The sequence below is a fragment of the Dicentrarchus labrax genome, unplaced genomic scaffold, assembly GCF_905237075.1.
Source record: "Dicentrarchus labrax unplaced genomic scaffold, dlabrax2021, whole genome shotgun sequence".
Taxonomy (NCBI): domain Eukaryota; kingdom Metazoa; phylum Chordata; class Actinopteri; family Moronidae; genus Dicentrarchus; species Dicentrarchus labrax.
Genome location: NW_026136714.1, coordinates 8,432,818 through 8,454,885, shown reverse-complemented (window position 1 = coordinate 8,454,885; position 22,068 = coordinate 8,432,818). Strand labels below are relative to the sequence as shown.

Below are 22,068 nucleotides of genomic sequence, written 5' to 3'. Positions count from 1 at the left end.
TGTCTGTCTGTCTGTCTGTTGGTGCACTGTTTTGGTCCAGACTGAACTATTTCAACAATTATTAAATGTATTGCTGTGACATTTGGCAGGGACTGCCCACTGAAATACACACTCTCTCTCGATGGAGTTTCTGATGTGCAGAAAAGAATGAAGTCAGGTGACCCCTGTCGCCATGGTAACAATAAACACATAGTTAGCGAAATGGTCGAAGTCTGTTTAGGTTTAGGATTTGGGTTGAAATAAGTACATAGTTACAAATAAGTCATAGTAAGTTGGTGATACCGCAGTGTGTATTTTCAGAACAATGTTTTTGGAATAACGGACTGTAAGAGAAATGGACACCAATGGGACATTTTTCTGAATTCGGAATAATCGGCTGTCGGAACAATAACAGGCATCAATTTGGTACAAACTCCCCAGATAATAAATCCTAGAAAGACTTCTCCTCTAGGGCCACCATGAGGTTGACATTTTCAAGCAGTGTCTCGACAACTATTGGATGGATTGTCATTAGATTTGGTGTAGACATTCATGGTCCCCAGAGGATGAATTACAATCAGGATGAATTGTGATAACATTTGTCTAGTTCTTTGGTTTAAGAGCAATATTAATCAGCAAATGTTAGCATTGTCTTCGTGCGAGCATGTTAGTGTCGTCATTTTAAGTAGGTTAGCATGTTTATGTTACAGGTGTGTTCAAACAAGGAAAATTGCTCAGAGAGTAGCTTTGTGACATTTTAATTATTAGATTACAACAACAAATGAGACAGCTGGCAGCGAGCACTGAAGGTTAAGGATACAGTACGATATGTCTTTTGGTCAACTTTACAGTCATTACAGTCATGACTGGCGTTTAGAGGCTACAAGCTACCACTCCTTGCTCCTCGGATGCTCTGATGTGAAAATTACACATAATATGTGTTTCCCACCAGAAGGTGTGCTGTTTTACACAGCATCCCAGTAAAGCTTTATGGCGTCCTGGTAACAACACACATGGATACTGTAGTCTGGCAGACATACTTATTTTGTTGGAGGGGGGGATGGGTATGTTGAAGGGATATTAGTTCCACATGCCACTTGGAGCTGCCACCCATGAAGCTAATGAGCTTCTCAAAAATGTCGAAAGAAAGAAAAATATGGTAATTTGCTGCAGTTGTTAGCTTGTTAGTACCTACCTGCTGGAGCTCGCACCAGACATGCCAGTCAAGAACAAAAGCCAGTTTTGCTGAATTGCTGTTTTATGTCTGGCATGTGAACACCATGGGTGAATAGTTTCAAGGCCAAGTTCTCAGTTCTCGCCTCAACTGTCTTGTACTGATGGTGCTGATAAAGCTGTTGACAGGAAGATGCTAAACTAAGATCCTGTGACTAATACTACTTGGGAAAATAACAGATAGCAAATGAAAGACAAAGTAGATCTGGATTGTTCGATGTAAAATGAGCTTATGTTGCTTGTTTTTGTAAGTGTGGACAAGGTTCCCTGTAGCGCCATAGGGTCGGTGGGTCGGGTAACCTGAGCTTGCCCACTAACTTGCCCTTGTAGCTGGAGCAGTGATAAAACTAGCAGGGGGCAACAGGGTGGAGCTTTCCTGGAGGCTCATAACTAAAGGCCTGGGAGAAAGATACAGAACAGGCAGACAAACTAACACACACACACACACACACACACACACACACACACATACACAGACACATACTTATGCTCCACAGAGGGAGATGTGGGCGTCTGGTGTAAGGAGAGGACATAATGTAAATCATGCAGGCCTCATTTCACTCCTCTGCCTCAACCTCTGCTGGCTCTCTGACACACAGTGGTGGAGGTCTGCTCACTCACTCTGACGTCTTCAACCTTTAATTGAGCCCTGCACAGCTTATAATTACATCTGAGATCATGGTAAAATTGCTGTCTGATGTGAAAAATGCCACATTGAAATTCACCGTTGCAGTGATGGAAGGGTTTGAAGGGATGAAAACAGAAGTGCGTTTACAGCAAAGGTTTGGATGTGAGTTTTTGTCTCTGTGTTGGTTCATGTTTGTATTGTGAGATTTCAGGGTTGGTTTTTTTTTTGTCTCTTCAGCCCACCATCGCTCGTCAGGTCTTCTCATTGTTTCCAATATGTTGTCTACATGTGCTTGTCATTTGGTGCAGTAGTGAACAGTTACTCATATTATGTGGTCAGTGCTGTAATCAAAGGCCAGCCCACTAGGGCTGAGTAAACACACATCAGGGAATTACACTGCATCTCTTCCCCTATGTGACAAGGATAAACACAGTCTGCTCCCTGACTGCACACACACACTCTCACTCTCGGCCCATCTCTGTTGTGACTCCAGTCTGTACTGTAGCACTGAGTGTGTTTCCTAGTATGGGCACCCTCGCTTCTTGTTCAGTCATTTCAAATGGGTCTGGTAACTCTCTCAGCAGATGCACACTCACACCCACACACTCACACCAGACATCTATTCAGAGTTGAATGCAGTTTGATCTGCTGTTGTTAGTTGGAGAATACAGCTCCAGGGCAGGCCACCCTCCTCCAGGCCTGGGCCAGACAGTGCAGCAATCTACACAGTTAGCCCTTTCATTGGGACAAACCTCCTCAAAGCCACTATTGCCTTCATAACCTGCCAAACCACCCAAGTGCAGAGGAGCAATTTAGCCTTGTTTGTTTTTGCCCTCTTACTGGACTACTGTGTTTTTGTAGCTCTTTTAAATAGGTTTGCCATCCAACAGCTACATTTGGATCTTGGAATACCTCCTTTTTTTCCAGCTTTTCGGATGAAACACCAGTTGAATCATACCTGGCTTCTGAGTGCGTTGCTTGCTATATGCAAAACGAGTCACATTCAAGCACACCATCTGGCCTTTGATACTGTACTTTTGTACCTATTTGACTACCTCCACCTCTGTGGACGCCCTTTCTGATGGGAGCTGATGCTGGCAGCCCCACTAACGAGTCGGGACCTTTATGAGTTGCGGACAGATCCCAGCAGCCTGTCCTGCACTGATTTGAGGCGAGGTAATGAGAATAATGAGCAAAGAGGGCAGAGGCAGTCTGGCTCTTGTCCAACTGGGCCCCACTGCACCATGGGACACAGGACAGGCAGGCAGGGCACAAGGGGCCCTCATTACCAGGTCTGTTCACCCGACAGAGAGAGGGAGAGCACAGGGCAGCAATGATGATGGATGAGGGAGCAGCAGGGCGCTTGCAGTGGACAGGTCTGAAAGGCAGGAGTGAGGCTTGTGGTTAGGACTGGTTACTGGCTCAAGGTGTTGGCAGCATGATAGACTTTGTCAACAAGAGAGTCTGAAATGATCTCTACAGTACCTGACATGACTGTACTTTCACTTTTGTTGCACTTCTTAGAGAGCATGCACAGGAAATATCATTCAAGGGATTCAAAAACTTCCTGTTGACTCATAATAACTTCATTCAAGAGCAGGAAATAAGGAGTTGCTTGTGATTTATGCTTGTAGCGCAACAAGAATTAAGGGAAGTTTGCACTGAAACCTGTGACCAGTAAGTCACAACAGTGCATGAGAATATACAGATGTTGGATATGTTTAGGAAAATGACTGCATGATAGAAAACATAAACACTATTATCACATTACGGTTACGAATGCTTTTGCCAGTTCATTACTTATTGACTTGATAGTATCTGTTTTACAAAAAAAAAGGAGACAGGCCACTCAGTCTTTGCCTGAGCCTCACTGAAACCGACCTTGAAATCGCCTCTGCCATTCTGAGCAGCTGGGGTTAGGAAGTAGTCCAACTTAAACAACTTTACCATCTGACACAGGGGAAGCGGAGCCGAGATGGCTAAAGATGGTATGGTGGCTGGAGAGAGAGAGGGAAGGAAAGGAAGACGGAGGGAGGGAATAAAGGAAAGCACACTCCTGCAGTTTGTCTTATATAAAGCTGAGGTTGTTTTTCTTAGTGGGAGATTAACATTATTTCCACACAGGCTAAGCAAATTACCTTAATGAGTGGGAACAAAGCAGAGGTGGGCAGCAGTATAGCATGTAAAAACAGTGGAGAATGTGCGGAGATGGCAAGGAGCCCTTCTGTCTAGACCAGTCTGGGTAAGACAAGGTTCAGATTGTACCAGCCCACCACTCTGAAGAGAGCTCAGTCCAGCTGTGGAGGTTGCACATGAGAGCCTCATTTCTCCCTCACAGAAAAAGGAACATTTGTGTTAGTGTGCTTGCCCGCACACGCCATTGAGTGGCCCCTGGTTAGGCAACGTCCACCTAATGAGAGTGCATGACATTAAGGGGTGGAGCGGGTGAGGAAGGGGTTAAGCATGCTGGAGAGTGGAAACAGAAAGGGGGGTGCTGCTGGAGTTGATAGACTCCAGATGTGTCTTTCAGATAAACTGAAGGAACGGGGTGTGTTTGTATTGCAAGCCTAGCTCAGTCATGGCTCTGGGGGTTTATTGAAACAGCGAGCGAGCCCCCTCATAAGCCCATTACCAAATCGTATGCTTTATACGCCAGTAACTCCCTCTCGCACACTCATTCGACAAACTTGATATGGTTTCAATGGCATTTTCCTCCAGAGGAACTTGAGCTTTCTCTGGACTTACTTCCCCCCACTTCCGTTTGTGTTCCTTTTCTGCTTTATTTTTGCATCTCCCCTCTCTCAGCTCACTGGGTCTCTCACTGTTCCTCCCCCTTCCCACTCTCTACATGCTGTAGTCCACCTACTGGCTGAAAATTCACTCAGTGACATGAGTCTCCCTTTTCATTGATAATTTGAATAAAAGGCGTTGGTTCCTTTCCGTCCCAGTTATTAAGAGTGCTTCGTTTCAACCCTGTGTTTATTAATTTGTTGTTAAAGTTGTTCAATGAGAATTTGGGTCTGATGAATGACTCAGTTTGACAGAACAGAACTGTAGACATATTATGAAGAACATCAAGTGGAAAAACAGAAAACCAATAGCATTTCACCGCCTTTTCTCTCTTCAAAAAACTGTCACCACTGACCCTAAGAAACCTAGACTTTACATGATCATTAATCTGACAGACAAATATTATGATCCACTGTATGTCCCTTTGAAACCATAAACTGACTTTCATTGTTTCTGACTGCTGTGCATGCTGCTAGATCTCATGAAAATTAACAGAGCTGCCAAAGCAGGCATCGCCCCCTTCGCTCCAAAAGCCAGAACTGATGTCAATAACAGTCCATGGTTCCAGAGTTTTCCTTGGCACAATAATCTCCAGCTCCTCTTGCTGCAGACTATAGAAACATATAATCAACTTAGGAAATTTTACACTTCAAATAAAAGTGTATGTTCCTATTTCTGTACATCTTGCTAACTGCTGGGCAGCAGATTATATGGTCAACTAAAGCTACACAAAAACTAAAACTAGGTGTGAACAATTTTTTTAAGTTGAAATAATAATAAAAACTAAATGAAAGAAAGAATCAAAAACTAACTGAAATGATATTGTGTATGTAAATAACTTTTCATTTTAGTCTTTGTCAATTTGGTTAAATTTGTCAACACAACCAGCATGAGGAGGCATTGGTGCATATGTTTATTGAGGCTGGGATACTTACATGACTGTGAGTCAATGTGTTTGTATTGTAATACCTTTTCTGAACTCCTTAAATCTTTCCCCTGACAAATACCCCCCATTGTATAATAATAGAAAAAAATAATAGTGAAACTAATAAAAACTAAACATTCTTAAACAATGAAAAACTAAACTGAAAGAAGAAAAACGGAAACTCTGGACACTCTGGAAACTAACTGAAATTAAAAACAAACACATAATAAATATAAAAACTATTAACTAATAACTCTGCTGTGCTGTTGGATCCACAGTTTATGTTACTGTCAGTCATGAGCAGAGCTGAGGGCTCTCATTTGTTTGAACCATAGTACAGTCATGGCAGTGGATGATCAGGTGGTGATCGTCCAAGTTTGAAAGGAAATATCTCAAGTATGTTTCCAATGGTTGTCCAACTGGGAGCAGTTTTATAAATATAATAGTAGATAGAAATAGGTCTATCTTTGGTCCTTTAGCTTCATGGCTGCAACAAAGCAATTGGTTTCCAGTGGAACATAGACAAAACGTTGATTAGGTATATCCAATCTGAGAGGAACCAGAAAAAAATAAAGAAAATAATCTGGGGAAGGGGCAGCAAAGCAGGAAATTAGTAGAAAAACAAGAGCTCGGCAGATCCCGGTTTCCTGTTTTGGGGGGAAGGCAGGAGTACGTTTGGGGCCTGTGTTACAGAGCCCCCATTGTGAGCAAGTGTGTTGAGGAGTAGGAAGGTGGGGTCTGCGGGGCCATACACAGGGACAATTTTGCTCAGTACTGCATCCCCTAACCCACCTGCCCCTCCCTACAGGGGAAAGCTAGCTAGTAAAAAAGGAGAAAAAGGAAACTGTAAAAATAAACGAGCAAGGGCCTCTGCTAGACACACCAGCCAGACAGGAAATGACACGCGGCACAAAAATGGTCTCCACTGACCTCTGTCAGGAACCAAGGTGCCAGTTATCCCCCCTTGCTTTCTTTTTCCAACATACCTTTAATCCATCCACAGACTAATATTTGTTTCTATCTTCAGGCAGTTGCTTGTACTGCTTTGCATCAAGAGATAAATACAATTACAGTATAGACAATTAGCCCTGTAATACCATGTCTTTCCATAAAAAAAAATCCAAGAACAGGAAATTCTTGATTCCAGTCTGGCGATAATGAGTGGCCATTCCCTGGTTTCAGTCATTTTCCCAGCTCCCTCCGGGGCCAGGGTCTAAACAATGTCAGTGGAGCACTCCAGTCCCTGCTGCTGTGCTCCTGATAATGGAGCACTCCACGTCTGGAGCGCTTTACAGACCATGTCTTCATTATTACCCTCACGCTGCCCTACAAGCACGTCGCTCCTCTCCAGCCTGCATGGGGCCCAGGTGCTCATCCCATATACCCACAGAGAAATGACTCTTCAGAATGGCAGAGGACCAGCCCCATTGATCAGGAGAAGTTTGTGGGAAAAAAAGACATTCTTAATGGCAGCCGCTGGTGTTAGGCCCAGCGGCAGCAGACAATGGCCCCTTCTGGGCTGGGAGTGAGCTTGAGTCTGTCACAACCCAATCACATAGGCCACATGTGGCGAAGGGAATAAAGCACTACACTCCCAAGGTTACAAAGCATAACTCAAAGAGGAAGACCATAGTCATAACAATAATGTGTCACCACCAATCATGTAGCGTTTTGAAGGAGTGCATGCTGCTACTGAAGATAATGAAAAAGTTGTAGCTACAAGTTTAAACTTCTAACCTTTTTAACTATATTTTCATGCTCAGCAAGCATGAGGCTTTGAAGTATTTCTTGTCTCTGCTATGATACTCTTGCTTGGTGACAGCTGTTGTCATCAGTGTCAGGGCCACTGAGCTGTGAAGCTGTTGTCAGGCAGGGCGCTGTCTACTACAGAGGGCACACAGACAAGTCATCGCCTGAATGTGAGGCCTGCTGGGGCTGCAGTTTGTACTGTACTCTAAGTTTGAGATAAAGTTGGAAAAAAATCTGATAGTGTGGGCAAGCGGTGAGGGGCTGCAGCAGAGATTTAGTCTGGATTGTGATGGTGAACACGAGCTGACATTTGGGCTACAGTAGGACTAAGTGCTTGGCTACTGCTTCAAGTCCTGTTGACTCTGGTGAGCTCCTCCACATTCCCCAGCTTGGTGATAAGAGAGTGTATCAGAAGTAGTGGACTGCTGATACTAGGCCACAGCACACACAGCACAGTTCCCTTTTAAGCCGGGTATAGAGGAGCAGACTGTAGGAAATGCAGGTGTTGTGTGTGTGATACTTTTTATTTTACATTTTATTGCTATTTGATGATTGTTTTATCACACTGGGCAAAAAGTTCATCTTCAGAAAGCTTGAGGTGCTTAGAAACTGTACACTATCAGTGTCATGTGTCAATGTGTGGCCTTCAGCGCCTGTTTCATTGGCATAAAATCTCTGCAGCTCAGTTAGGATCATGCATGTATGCTTTAGATTACTGTAAGTCTCCAGGCAAATAATGTAACCTAATGCAATTTCATCTAAAAACAGCAAAACCAATGTCTGTGTGTATGCTTGTTATTATATTACATTATTATATCTATCCTATATATCGTCTGTAAAATATATTGTCCATTTTACAGATGTGCTGCAAGATAATTATTTGAGTTATAATAATGTTTTCCTTTGTAATTATTACAAACTTTATTTTGTATAGTAATGTATTAACATTTTTAATCTATTTTGGAAGAGAGAACTCATCACAGCAGAGGAGAAGACGTCCTAACATAAGCAGCATCATAAAAATCTTGAAATAGTTCCATTATTAAGACCGCTGTGGTGGTCTAGGGGTCTAAGGTGTAAACAATTGACCTAAGAGTCCGCTAATTTACCATTGCACTCCTAAAGCGTTAGGCCTCAACGTCAGACTCATAATGGACAGTAAAAAAAGGATGCAGCAGAATCAGAGAAATCGTCTTTTTTATTCCACACATTTTCTTACTTGTCAAAAGCTGTTAGCTGTTACATTACCCACAATGCAACTTTTTGCGTCTTACACCAGTGGCTAATGTAGCCCCGAGCTGCTAGACTCAAGATGAGGAGCGTGCTACAGAGGCCCGTTACCCTCACTTCGATCTAACTTCACAACTCCAGATTTCTTTTTTTCATTTTCAGATTTGTATAGTTTTCAGCCCCAGATGATATAGATGCAAGTGACTTCACTTGAGGCAATTTTTCTTACTTTGTGCAGCTTCCTCTGAAGCCACAGCAGGCTTTATACAACTTTTTTCACCTTTGTAGTAGTATGCTCTGAGACCTGTGCACAGACTGATCATGCTACTGCTTCGAATTCAGCAGGGGACCTTGGTTGGCTGTCATTGTCAGCTCTCTGCTAAATAATGCTAGAAGTCTCAGAAGAATAATCTTTCTAAATTTTGTATTTTTATGTGGGATATATAATGTTAGTCAGTCTTGAGATCTGGTTCAGGTTATTAAAATTGAATGGTATATAAAAATTTATGAAGTTAATAAAGGATATTTAATTCTAATAATGTTGTTAATGAGGACTAACCTACTTGTTTATAGTCACAATGATGTGTAAGTCATGTATCTTTCATTTATCTCCTGTAATAAACACAAGGCATGATGACCAACTGCATCATATTATTTTACAGAGGAATGTGCAGCGTTTCAGTACAGGACATCTTCCTATACAACAGACATGACAAGGGAAACATTCTTTATTCAAATACGAGAAGCATATTTAGTTTCAGTTGAAAGACATGAGGTTTAAAAGTCAGGTTTAGTAACCTAATGAAGATTTGGTGTTTACAGGGGTTCTTTTTTACTTCTGGAGTAGTCTTAATCACAAATGCATGTTTGAGTGCATATATATGGAGGTCAGTGTTACACAGCAATTGCATGTGTGTATTTGAGTGTGAAAAGGACAGGGAAGCAGAGACGGTCATCAGAGAGAGGAAATGGTGGGCCGTGCCTCGTCTTTCATTGCTGCTCTAATGAGCCCCGGGACACACAGACTGGAAACAGCAGTATTGTTCTCCCCCCGCCCTGGTCAACAAATTCTATACAGCTACTGACACACAGAAACACATGTACATTCACACAAAGATTACCACATACATTGTAACAGGCTCTCAAGGCCACACACACACACACACACACACACATACTGGAGAGTATTCTTGTTCAAACACACAGACTCTTTTATTTGATCTATGAAGTGTATATAGCACCAAGCAGATTCTTTTTTTTTTTACTTTTTCGTCAAAATCATAGAGGTGGAAACGTCTCCACCTTTTTAAAAAGCTGTGAAGTTGTTGCAAAGTCTGTCTGACAAGCTGGCACATACTCAAAGAGTTAGGCTGAGCTGTCCAAGGCTGCCTGCTTTGAGACAAACACAACAGACCTCAGCCTTTTGGTCCAAGGCCAGATAGCTTTTGCTCCATCATTATAACCTGTCTCCTGTCTATAATCCACATATGAGCGATGGTTTAGCGAGAGCTTGGACTAACGGCAAAACCCCTGATCTCTGACTCTATCCCAGCCATACCGCACAGTCTAATTCTTTACGGGAAGCCATTTTCTGAAACAATTTTCCTGCCCTAGTTTGATCAAAATAGCTCATCTCTTGGAAAGCGGACAAGACAATGGTTAAGAGATGCCTGAGGTTGTACATGGTGTGAGGCAGTGCGGTCGAGAGCAGCGATGACAGATAATCTTTGTGGAAAAAAAGGACCAGAAAGTCCCCTGAGGTCTTGCCTACCACAGTGGCATCTTTGGTAGAAGTGAAATAGACAAAAATGCAGCCATAGCGGAGATGCTTTTGAGCTCCTGTAAGGAAATCCTCCTCTGTGACCGGCCCGATGGGAGCAGGCATTTTTCATGCTGTAGGAACACGGATCACATTCCAGTGCACATCGGCCATGTCCTGTCGATAGCCATCCATCTCCTGACCTGGTTTAACCCCGCTATTCCCACCTGGCCAATAAAAAACTTCTTGGATTCAAAATCTAACGAAGGTTAGCTGATGTAGAGGGGCATCTGGTTGAATAGTTGAACACATGGGCGTGGGTATGGAATGGGAAGAGGGTGGAGAAAAGTGCAGCGGATAGAATGAAATTAGATCCTCAAAGGCAGCTAAAGGAAATAATATTTATGGTTTGCAGTGGCCAAGTTTATCACTGAAAAGTCATTTCGAAACAAGCAGAAAAATGACAGAACCCCTTGCTAGCAGTTTTATACTCAACTAATATTTTATTTGGTCAAGGGTCTGCATCTTGCTAGCCTCAAGCCCAGGTGGCTGATGGGATAAGATTTCCTATCTGTGAGCAGAAATACCCTGCTGTGACCCACTGGAGGAGCCAGGTTTAGGAAATGTGTCTGCACTCCCCTTTATTTTAAACAGAAAGAAGCCTCCTCTTGAAGTCTCATTGTTAAAGGACTACTTCAACTTATTTGCTTTCTTGTTACTTTCATATCTGTCCTTTAAGTGTGAAGCTACAACCAACACCCAGTTACCTTAGCTTAGCATAAAGACTGAAAACAGGGGGAAACAAGTAGCTTGGCTCTATCTGAAGGTAACAACATCTGGCAACTAAGTAATAATAAGTAAACCATGTAATTAGCACATTGTATCTGTGTTTAATCCAAACAATAACAGAAGTGTAAAAAAAATAATTTGCTGTGTGCTGGTAGGTGGATTTTGTTCGTTTTAAACAATGCCAGTCCAGGGGTTTCCCTCCTGCTTCCAGTCTACATGCAAAGCTAAACTGCTGGCTCCAGCTATTAATTACCATACAGACATCTAATCATCATGTTGAACTATTTGTGTAAGACATGTCAACATCATCCCTGCATGCATTTTCTCATTGACCTAATATTTTCTCTCTCCCCAGGGACCTCAAGCACAATTTAATCAGCACCATCGTGCCTGGAGCCTTCCAAGGCCTGTCTGAGCTTCGGAAACTGTAAGTAGACATTAACATGATTCACATTCCATTTGGGTTCAAAGCAGTGAACATATTAACAGAAATCAGAAATGCAGGCATGGAAATTTTGAATTCAGTTGTTTGGTAGAAATGAGGGAGTCAGGGTAGTTTTTTATGATGTGAGCAGCATCGTTTGCCAGCTTCAGAGTAGTTGTGGAAAGAGACAGGCCCACATATCCCTCACATCTATCTTAAGCAGATTCTGTTTTGGCAGCTCATGGCAGATGTCATGCGTTATATTGAGCTCCTGGTGTTAGTGACAATAAAGGCCTCCTTCACCAAGTGTTTCTGCCGATCCTTGTGGGGGCCTTGCAGTGTCATCCCTGGTGCCCCACTCCACCACTGTGAAAACCTCAGGGCCTCCTCACACGTCATTGAATGTGACAAGGCGGCTGTTTGCAGCCACTCGCTGCTCACTCATTGTGTTTTTGGACACCGAGGTCTGGTTGCGGCGTGGGTTGGAGCTGGTCGTCTGTGCTGCACCGCGTGACTCCCCTTCCCCCCTCCCCCTACTTGTGTTTTCCCTGCAAGGTCTGGGGCTTCTCAAAACAAACAGGGGGAGATAAACACATGCTCTGGACAGCTCTCTGCTGGGTAGTGTCAGAGGTGCAACAGAGCAGATCCCTCTCTGGCTGTGGCTATACATCACACTCAGAGGTGGACGGTAGAACAGGGGTCCTGCTTTTACCCCATTGGTGATAAACCTTCACTAGGGTCCCATGGAATACAGATAAGGGAAAGTGGTAGAGACTGTGTCTATGCTTATATAGATGTTCAACTTTGTACGCCTTGTAGTTGTGGAAAATACAAGAGGCAAAGAAAACCCTTTCTCACTGATGAGACCTTGAAGGAGGTCCTGCACAGTTTTACTTGTATGCCAGCAATGTAATGTTTGATCTGATATCACAAAAACAACATGGGTATTGAAAAAGTCGAGATATCACAATCTGTGACTAAGTGACTGAGACGAGTCTTTGCAATTCAAAAATAACCAACACATTCCTTTGTCTTTTCACACTTTAAGCGACCTCTCCAACAACCGCATTGGCTGCCTGACTGCAGACATGTTCCAGGGATTGACCAATCTCACTAAACTGTAAGAGACAGATAAATTGATTCCATGAAAATATTCTACTTTGTGGGAAAGCTATCGAGTTAACTTGTACACATATAACTTGTATTCTGCTAGGAACCTCTCTGGCAACATCATATCGACCATGGATCAAGGAGTGTTTCAGGAGCTGCCGTCCCTCAAGCTTGTGTGAGTATTAGACACTGTCAGCACTGTAATTCCAAGAAATTCACTCTGACAGCATACCATTCCATATCTGAATAATAAAAAAATAAATATTCTAGACAAAGATAGCATTTATTTTCAGTTGATATTTATTTTTCCTAGGGTTTAATGTGTTTTACAAGGACTGTAGAAAAACTAAAAGAAGCAATGAATTATTTATTTGACATGTATTTGTTTTAATTTGGATATTTTCATCTATTTATTATTTGTATGTGAAAAACATATTTGAACTTAGGCTACTAAATCAGGAGATAAGCCTGTCTACAAATATTTCAAATCTGAACAAATATTTGCAGTTTTTTTCACATGCAGTACTGCCAGTTCTAGCATAAAACAGTCAATTAATTTCAGGGTGAATACAAAAAATCTTTGATATGTAACATATTGTGTTAAAAGGTGACTGTGATTCAAGTATTATGTATGATAATAAAATTCATGCAAAGGTTTCATATGTTAATAATTAGCAACTAGAGACAACGCTGTATCTTAGCCAGCAAGAGCGAAAAGTGAAAACTCTTTTTTATCTCCCATGATAAATGCCCTCTCTCCAGGAACTTCAACTCAGACCACCTGTCATGTGACTGCGGATTGCGTTGGGTCCCGGGCTTCTTTCGCAGCAGTTCAGCCCGGCTGGGGGATGAAACCCTGTGTGCCTACCCCAGGAGCCTGAGGGGAAAGCCCCTGCGTGGACTGAGGGAAAGCCAGCTGAGCTGTGGTGAGGGCCTGGCTAGAATGAGGCATGTGAACGAGGCGGTTCACCGCTTTGTTGCAGAGAACATTGGCTTGTGGATGACAATGACAGTGCACTCGTAACAGTGCTCAAGATCATCCCAGTATTTCTAAGAATTAGGAGACCAAAAGGGTGGAAAGAGATTTATCCCAGCAGCTCAGCGGAGACATATTTCTAAAAGTATCAGTGAGCTGTGTTGACAACTAATCCTGTGGGTTGCATTTACGAATTGCTGCTGCCTGCATCCAATCTGTTCTAGAACAGCAGACTCATAATAGCTTCTGTGGAAACATTTAGCTGAGGTTGAGTAATGAGAGAGCAGCAGAAATAATTCAGAGTGATGTATAACGGTCACATCTGCATCTTTTCCCACCATGTTACTCAGATGGTCCTCTGGAGCTGCACACCCTATCGCTGCTGCCGTCCCAGCGTCAGGTGGTCTTCAAAGGTGATCGGCTGCCCTTCCATTGCACTGCCGCCTTGGTGGACAAGATCACCACTTTACACTGGCGTCACAATGGTCAGCTGGTGACCTCTGACCCAGAGATGGGTGTCCAGCTGGAGAACAGTGTGCTGCATGACTGCACCTTCATCACCAGGTAGGGAAAATAAGTTTAGTCAGGCAATCTGACTCTCTTTTGCCACCTCTGAAGATGCTGTCTATATTCAGATTTTTATAACCATTTTCTCTTGTGTAAAGACAATTTCATGTGAACTGCTTAACTAAACAGAACAATGTTTATCTAGTTTAGACATGAGTATCAGAGTATGTTGGTAATGTGTTATAATGAGCTGTCTCTACTCTCTTTATCTAGTGAGCTTATTCTATTCAATGTACATGTGGAGGCCAGGGGAGAGTGGGAGTGTGTGGTTTCTACTGGGCGGGGAAATACCTCTCGCAGTGTTGAAATAGTCGTGCTGGAGAACAGTGCCTCCTTCTGTCCAGAGGACAAAGTTGTCAACAATCGTGGGGAGTTCAGGTTAGTTACCGTTACAATGGTTATTATTACATAAATTAAGATTCAGCCTTATCATCCTTCTATGGATCTAATCCCCAGGTGGCCCAGAACTCTGGCAGGCATCACCTCACATCAGTACTGTCTGCAGCTGCGTTACCCCTCCCTATCTGTGGAAGGGGGTATTGAGCAGAAAAAAGCCTCTCGATACTGTGACCGTTCAGGAAAGTGGCAGGAGGGGGACTATTCAGACTGTCACTATACCAATGACATCACCCGCGTCCTGCATACCTTCATCCTGGTCAGTGGTGCTGTCAGAGCAAAGTTTACCACAGCACATGGTTCCTGTTTAGTAAACACTGAAGATTTACTTTCACAACATCACACCTTGTCCTATTTTTGCTCTTGCTTCACAGAGGCCAATCAATGCGTCCAATGCTGTCACTGTAGCACATCAGGTGCGCACATACACTCTGGAGGCCGCAGGCTTCACTGACTCTGTGGATGTGCTGTATGTGGCGCAAATGATGGAGAAGTTTATGGAATATGTCAGACAGCTGCGAGAGGTGAAGAAGATTTAATTGCAATATACAGCTATGTGTGAGTTATGTTTTCTCCTTACGCAACTTCATGTAAAATCTGTATGTGTTCCAGTTGTCAGAGGTGTTGGTCGAGATGGGGAGTAACCTGATGCAGGTGGATGACCAGATCCTCGCTCTCGCCCAGAGAGAGAAAAGAGCCTGCAGCTCCATAGTTCACTCTCTGGAGACACTGGCCTGGCCTCAGCTACACAGTCATGCTCAGGACTTCTCCATGGTAGGAGCTGTTGACCCAAATTTTCAGTATTTTGTATCTCACACATAATAATACATAATATTTAGGACACCTTACCTGGATGATGAACAAATGGCATTACATGGAAACAATCGTTACCATTTATGTTTTTTGATACTTACAGGTGTCTAGGAACATTGTGATGGAGGCCCACTTAATTCGACCAGCCCACTTCACTGGCATAACCTGCACTGTGTATCAGCGTCGGGAGGTCTCAATGGGCAGCCTGGGAATGGAAATGCCAGAGTCCGCTCATGAGCAGCAGCTTCGTTTTCGCTGCAGCACTGGCTCCCATAACACCTCCCTCAACAATTTTCCCTTGAAGGTGAGGCAGGCGCACCCATTCTTCCTTCTTAGCTCATAGCTACTATTACTACATACTGTGCCATCAGTTACCTATTGTATCTGCATTCACAGTAATCAAAGTGTTCTGGTAAAGTTCAACATTAAATACAACATGTGCGTGTCTTGTTTTTTTTGCCCTCAAGAATTCAGTAGCCCTGGCCTCTGTCACTCTCCCAGCTACTCTGTTTCCTCCTGATGCTCCTGCAGACTGTAAGCTGCAGTTTGTAGCTTTCAGAACTGGCAGCTTTTTTCCTCAGTCTGGGAACTCAAGCAACACGGGGGAACACTCTCGTCGACGTAGTGTCAACACTCCTGTCATCTTTGTTGGCCTAGGTGAGGAACTTTCTCAGCTGACACCACCTTTGTTTTCTTACATTTCAAGCCTTTAATTTCATCGTAAAATAATGTTAAGTAGACGCTTAGCATTTCAGGGCTTTTTTTCCTATTCTTGTTCTCGTGGATAACCGTATAAAATATGACAAATGATAAAATATGTTCAGTGCTGTGAGGGTGTAGCGTAATTCCTAAACAAAAACCATCTATCTATAACATTAACAGGAAGGTCTTGGCATCAAATAAAGATCTTTATGGATTTTCAAGGGAGTGTTGAAGTGTTTTTGGTTATATTTTTAGAGATTTGTCATTGGTACAATGTGAAATTAAAAAAAAGAACTATATTCATCTTAGCTTCTAGGCCAGACAAACTAAAGCACTGTTCTCTTTCGACCTAAATATAAAGAGCACACACTGGAATAAATGCACAAAAATATGGTACTGTCCAATGTGGTGATATATTTGTATTTGTCTTTGAGGCTTTGATATATTTTATTTTAATATGATATGATATGAACTTATCTGAAAAAGTATCCATGACTGACTTTTCAGGTCAGTGCACAATAAACATTTCAGTCATCAATACAGTTTCCTATGATTAATTTCCCCTCTCTCTGTGACAGACGGCTGCAGCATGTGGAACCACTCGGAGCCCATCTGGGTTTCGCTGCGCCATTTGTCCCCTGGTACTGATGCTGTAGCAGCCCAGTGGAGCCTGAAGCCGCTGGAGAAACAAGGAAGTTGGCGCCAGGAAGGCTGTCAGTTGGTCCACAGTGACAGCAGCACCTCCACAATGCGCTGCTCTTTGCTTAGCAACTATGCTGTGCTGCAGGTAGGATATCCTTGAGTATTTCATTTATCATTCATCCAGGTTCACCAAGGTTGAATAAGACTTTCATTTATGTGTGGTTTCCTTCTAGGAGGTGCCTGACTTCCCCAACTCCACACCCATCTCTGTGAGGGTGCTCCACCCTGTGGTCTATGCCTGCACTGCAGTGCTCCTCCTTTGCCTCTTCACCATCATCATCACACACATACTACACCACAGGTACCACAAGGTTTATGTGAGCAAAAATACTTCTTTATTTGTAATTTGCTACATCTCCTCATTATTGTACCCTGTGCCCCTACAGTTCCATTCACATATCAAGAAAAAGCTGGCACACATTACTGAATACCTGCTTCCACATCGCCATGACAACAGCCATCTACGCAGGAGGCATAAGCTTGACCAGCTACCCAGTGGTTTGCCAAGCAGTAAGTCCTAAATTTGCACAGCCTCCTCGTTTTGATTAGTGACATATAAGGTTGATGTCTTATGACTGTAACATGTGACAGGTTGGCATCGCCCTGCACTACTCCTCGCTGTCGACTCTGCTGTGGATCGGAGTCAGTGCCAGGGTTATCTACAAAGAGGCTGTGTGGAGAATGCCACGGCAGCCTGACGGAGAGTCTCCTGCTCCACCTACTCAGCGACCTATGCTCAGGTCAGCAAGCAAGCCAGAACTCACCTTCACCCTTTTCCTGTACCATGAGATTGTTGTTTGCTGTCAGTACAGTTCATCTCTTAGACAGATGCTGGAGTTCTTGTGCATGGCCACCCAGACTATGCTCCATCAAAGTGGATCATTGTGCCCAACAACCAAAGTCCCTCTGTTTGTAAAGGAACCTTGGAGGGACATAACAGAGTATTGCTGTAAGGCACAAAAAAGCTTTAAGCCTATATGAACTCAGAGTGGGGGTGGGGAGGAATGTATGAAACCAGCATAACAGAAGCAGAGGGGGTCGTCATAAATCTGAGAAGGGTGATTCAGGGGGTGCACTGTCTTTCTAAATATTCCTTTCTAGCTCTCCTCCCCCTGCCCCAGTGATCCTGAAGCTGCGATCATACATTGACCTCTGGCCCTCCCGCCACTCCTTTGTTGCCCACTCAGCCACATGGGATCATGCCCCAATAAATCACAGACTTCTGGAACCTATACTGACCCTTGTAACACTAAGAGAGTGAAGGATCACACAGCTTCATTCAGACTATCATGAAAACACAAAAAGGAAAATGACACCGACATGCACACTTTAAAAACATCGTAGAAGCCAAAGGTCGTACAGCATCCTGTGGCAGAAACAAGAACTCCTCTTTATCTCTAAAACTGCAGCTGGGAGCTTGTGTTTGATATGTTCTTTCTCTGTTATTAAAGGTTCTATTTGATAGCTGGTGGAGTTCCTCTTATCATTTGTGGGATCACTGCAGCTGTCAATGTTAACAACTACGGAGACAACAGCCCTTAGTAAGTACTTCTCTTTTTATCCTTGAAACATTTGGCCCTTGACTTTGTGTTATTTTGCGTGGTGCTGAAGTACATAATTCTGTGTGATATGTTGAATACACAGTCATGTTCTTGTTTCTCACTGACCCTCCTGACTTCTTTTCTGCCTCTTGCAGCTGCTGGTTGGTGTGGCGCCCCAGTCTGGGGTCTTTCTTTGTCCCTGCTGGCCTAGTGGTATTGGTGACCTGGATCTATTTCCTGTGCACTGTGTTTCGCCTGAGGCACCGTGAGGCCAAAGAATGCACCGGAACCACCCTATCCTCTCCTGTGACTGAGAGCCAGCCTGCATTGGCAGGAAGCACCAGCCTCCTCTCCACAGACTCAGCGGTGGGACCTATAAGCCCTGTTGTGGCACCAGAGGACCAGTATTCACTGAAGACACAGTTCTTGGTGCTGGTGGCAACCCACTTCCTGTTTGTGGTTCTGTGGTGTTGTGGAGCCATGGCAATGTGGCTGACAGGGCACACTAGCTTGTTGTTTAGCTGTCTGTATGGGATGGCTGCCATTGTATTGGGGGTGTTTCTGGTGGTGCACCACTGCTTCCGACGTCTGGATGTGCAGGCCTCATGGCTGGCATGTTGCCCGGGCTATCGCCGCTCCCATCCCATGTCTACTTACACACATACCTGCACTACCGGGAGTGGGGTGCAGACCTCTGAGCAGGGATCACAACTTTTCATCAACTGCCATCCACCTGGTGACTCTCATAACTCCTCATCAGCTCGATCATCGTCCACACCAAGTGGAATCAGCAGTGTTGGCCCCGGGCCCTGCAAGCTCACTAATCTGTTGCAGGTGGCACAAGACAATCCAAACAACACTTCACGTGCCCCGGCTGGCAACAACACTAGCACCAGTACGGACAACATCACCAAGCCAACAAACAATATTCTGCCCACCATTAACTCTGCAGCCCCAGTGCATCCACAGAGAAGGAAAGTGAGTAGCAGAACTAAACAAGGAAGCAGCCAGTATCACCATCGGGGTGAAGGCAGAGGTCACTATCGTCTCAAAGCCCTAAGGACTGCTGGAGGTGGGGGCAGTCTAGGGGCTTTAGGACCCACTGGTTTAGAACACCTCAGTGCTTCACATGCAGTTTACAAACAGGCCACAAGTGAGAATGGTAGCATCCACCACAGCCTTTCAGAGAACCAGGCTAGCCCGCTTACAAATGGGAAGCGCGTTGGAGAGTCAGTTGCAACCAGCCCTTCAGAGGGAAGTGATGGGGGGAGCAGCGGGAGCCGTAAACCCTTCCCCCTGCTGCCCACTATGGCCAGCAGAGCGGCCATGCACGGTGCTCAGAGACGATGCGCTAGCAGAGACAATTTGAAACTGGCAGCTGCTGCAGAGCGAGATACTAAGCGCTGCTCCTACCCTTTGAACAGTGTCACCACCACTGTGCCAGGGGCCGCAGCTCCAAATGGCACCCTCAAAAACTCAGTGCTCGAGCTGGAGCAGGACATGAGTGGCACAGACCAATCCCAGAGCTCCGTTGGAATGAAGAGTGGTTTGTGGAAAAGTGAAACCACAGTGTAACCTATACTTATATGTGAACTTCTATGCATGACCTTAATGGACTCTTAAATGATTGGGTTATGTTTTAATGGTCTCTTGATTATAATAATTATGTAATTTAAGATATAAAATCATGAAGGCATCCAGGACCCTAAACTGGTACTTTTGCCTCGGTAGCATTGTAAGAGTTTGCTGTGAAATGGTAAAAAAATAATAAGGCAGGTTCTTTAATTGTCATTTTCAAACATAAGATACTCACTTATTTTATTCATTTCACAAAAAAAATTTACAAGATATCTCTGAAATTGGCATATGATGTTGATTTTGGATGTCTGATGAAAGCTTTACTGTTTTAGATGTATTTTTTCTATGCATATCAACTATAGCATGAAATGGAATGCAAGCTGGTCCATTTCCAAAGTACAGCTATATGCATTTAATCTGTGGACAACTTTTCACCCTTATGTTTGCTTCAAGTAATTGTTTGTGTGTGCGCATGTATGCTTTTGAATGTTGTGTGCGTGCGTGCGTGCGTGCGTGTGTGTGTGTGTGTGTGTGTGCACATGCACAGGAGAGAGTAATTGCATGAGTGTGGCTGTACAGAATCTCAGAGTGAATTAAAAAAGCTATGCGAGACTTTTGAATATATGATGTAAAATGTTTCATTTTTATTTCTATGTAGTCCCATCAGCACTGACAGATATCCCCTTATTTAATAAATTCGGAAAGAAAGGGGGGAAACTAATTGGCTTTCTCTCACCCAGTCACTTGATTCAATGAGAAAACTTTTTCTGTTCTATTACATGCATGAATGGCTGCCCCCTCCTGGTTGGCAGAGAAACTTCTCAGTCATTGTCAGGGATTAGAAATGTGTTAGTTTTGTAAGTCAGGAAAATCACACAGGTTTTGCAATGACAAACTCATCCAACCCATGCTGACTTACTCAACCATCTAACTATAATTTCAGAGGCATTGGTATTAAAAGGTCTCAAAGGAGTAACCACAAAATACTTTTCACAGAAAACCTCACAGCATGCAGATCAAAGCTTTTTGAATGACTTCACATTTATGTGGATTTCCAACTACTAAGCTGAACTTCTATTTTTTAGACAGTTTGAAACCTTTGCAATTCAGGACATTACATTAACAGGAAATAGTGTTTCTACTATGCAGCTCCTCATCACAGCTGTTTCCCATTGTTCTTCTGGAGGAAGTCTTCATGAAATCCAGAGACTCACATACTGTATGTTGCTACTGTTATGTGTTTTAATATGGTCAGTCTGGTGTGCATACTTTTGTATGTCCTGTGTGAAGTATGAGCTTTTTTTTTATCAGCCCCACGCAGCATGTAGTCAGGATATAAATAATGAAAATGATCTTCTATTCCATGACAGATTTATATTGAATTTCTCATCAAAAACAAATATAAATATTAAGACAGACTTGTCTTGTAATTTTGAAGTCAGTCTGTTCAGGTACTTAATGTATCTGGTGTAGATACTGTGACCTGTGTACACGTTCTTTTATGGCCACGGCTGAGTTACCTATATCTAATCTTGACTTTGCCACTGTATCACTAACTCTGATTTTGTACGCAAGACAAACAAAATGTTTATTTAACCATTATAAGACACGTTTTAAAAAATAATCTTACTGATTTTTTATCTAATGTGTGAGAAAATACATGCTATGTTGATGAAGTATGGAGCCACTGTCAATAATTCAAATTTTTAATTCAGAATCAGAATCAGAATCTGAATTGGTTTATTGCCAAGTAAGGTTTTTACATGTACAAGGAATTTGTTTTGGTGCATTGGTGCATAGAAATCACACAAAAATATATTTTTATTATTATTATTATTATTATTATAAATAATATTTCAAAATATAAATAAATAAAGATAAGGATGAATATAGAAAGATCCAAAACTGTACAGGAAAGTACAGTAATTATTTATAAGTGTGCTAAATATCCCAGTCCTCTCTCTTACTGAAACATTGTTTATTTTACATACTATACAAGGCCATGAAAAGCCTTGAAAATGTGTTGATATGAAACAATTTGTTTTTTGCCCCAGTAATGATCAGCTATTATATATCAATTTGCACTTCTCGAGGAAGGCCTTGTGGGCAAATCAAGTCCCAATACTAAGATGGAAGTGAGAGATAAAAGATTGCATCCTGCTTTGCTCTGGATGACT

The 22,068-nt window shown here is 43.1% G+C and overlaps 1 protein-coding gene across 1 annotated transcript in view; it reads left to right on the top strand.

Annotated features, from left to right (window-relative positions):
* The window catches only part of adgra2 (adhesion G protein-coupled receptor A2), a 39,627-nt gene extending 19,116 nt beyond the window's left edge, over positions 1 to 20,511 (top strand). Inside the window, exons 3-19 of the mRNA XM_051423050.1 lie at positions 11,438 to 11,509; positions 12,555 to 12,626; positions 12,720 to 12,791; positions 13,379 to 13,542; positions 13,943 to 14,156; positions 14,373 to 14,537; positions 14,616 to 14,814; positions 14,930 to 15,079; positions 15,168 to 15,329; positions 15,472 to 15,672; positions 15,836 to 16,025; positions 16,649 to 16,857; positions 16,946 to 17,073; positions 17,159 to 17,282; positions 17,364 to 17,512; positions 18,224 to 18,313; positions 18,469 to 20,511. Coding sequence (XP_051279010.1) covers positions 11,438 to 11,509; positions 12,555 to 12,626; positions 12,720 to 12,791; positions 13,379 to 13,542; positions 13,943 to 14,156; positions 14,373 to 14,537; positions 14,616 to 14,814; positions 14,930 to 15,079; positions 15,168 to 15,329; positions 15,472 to 15,672; positions 15,836 to 16,025; positions 16,649 to 16,857; positions 16,946 to 17,073; positions 17,159 to 17,282; positions 17,364 to 17,512; positions 18,224 to 18,313; positions 18,469 to 19,888 — 3,781 coding nt within the window. The 3' untranslated portion in view covers positions 19,889 to 20,511. The remainder of the gene's footprint in view (positions 1 to 11,437; positions 11,510 to 12,554; positions 12,627 to 12,719; positions 12,792 to 13,378; positions 13,543 to 13,942; positions 14,157 to 14,372; positions 14,538 to 14,615; positions 14,815 to 14,929; positions 15,080 to 15,167; positions 15,330 to 15,471; positions 15,673 to 15,835; positions 16,026 to 16,648; positions 16,858 to 16,945; positions 17,074 to 17,158; positions 17,283 to 17,363; positions 17,513 to 18,223; positions 18,314 to 18,468) is intronic.
* Positions 20,512 to 22,068: the final 1,557 nt, after the last annotated feature.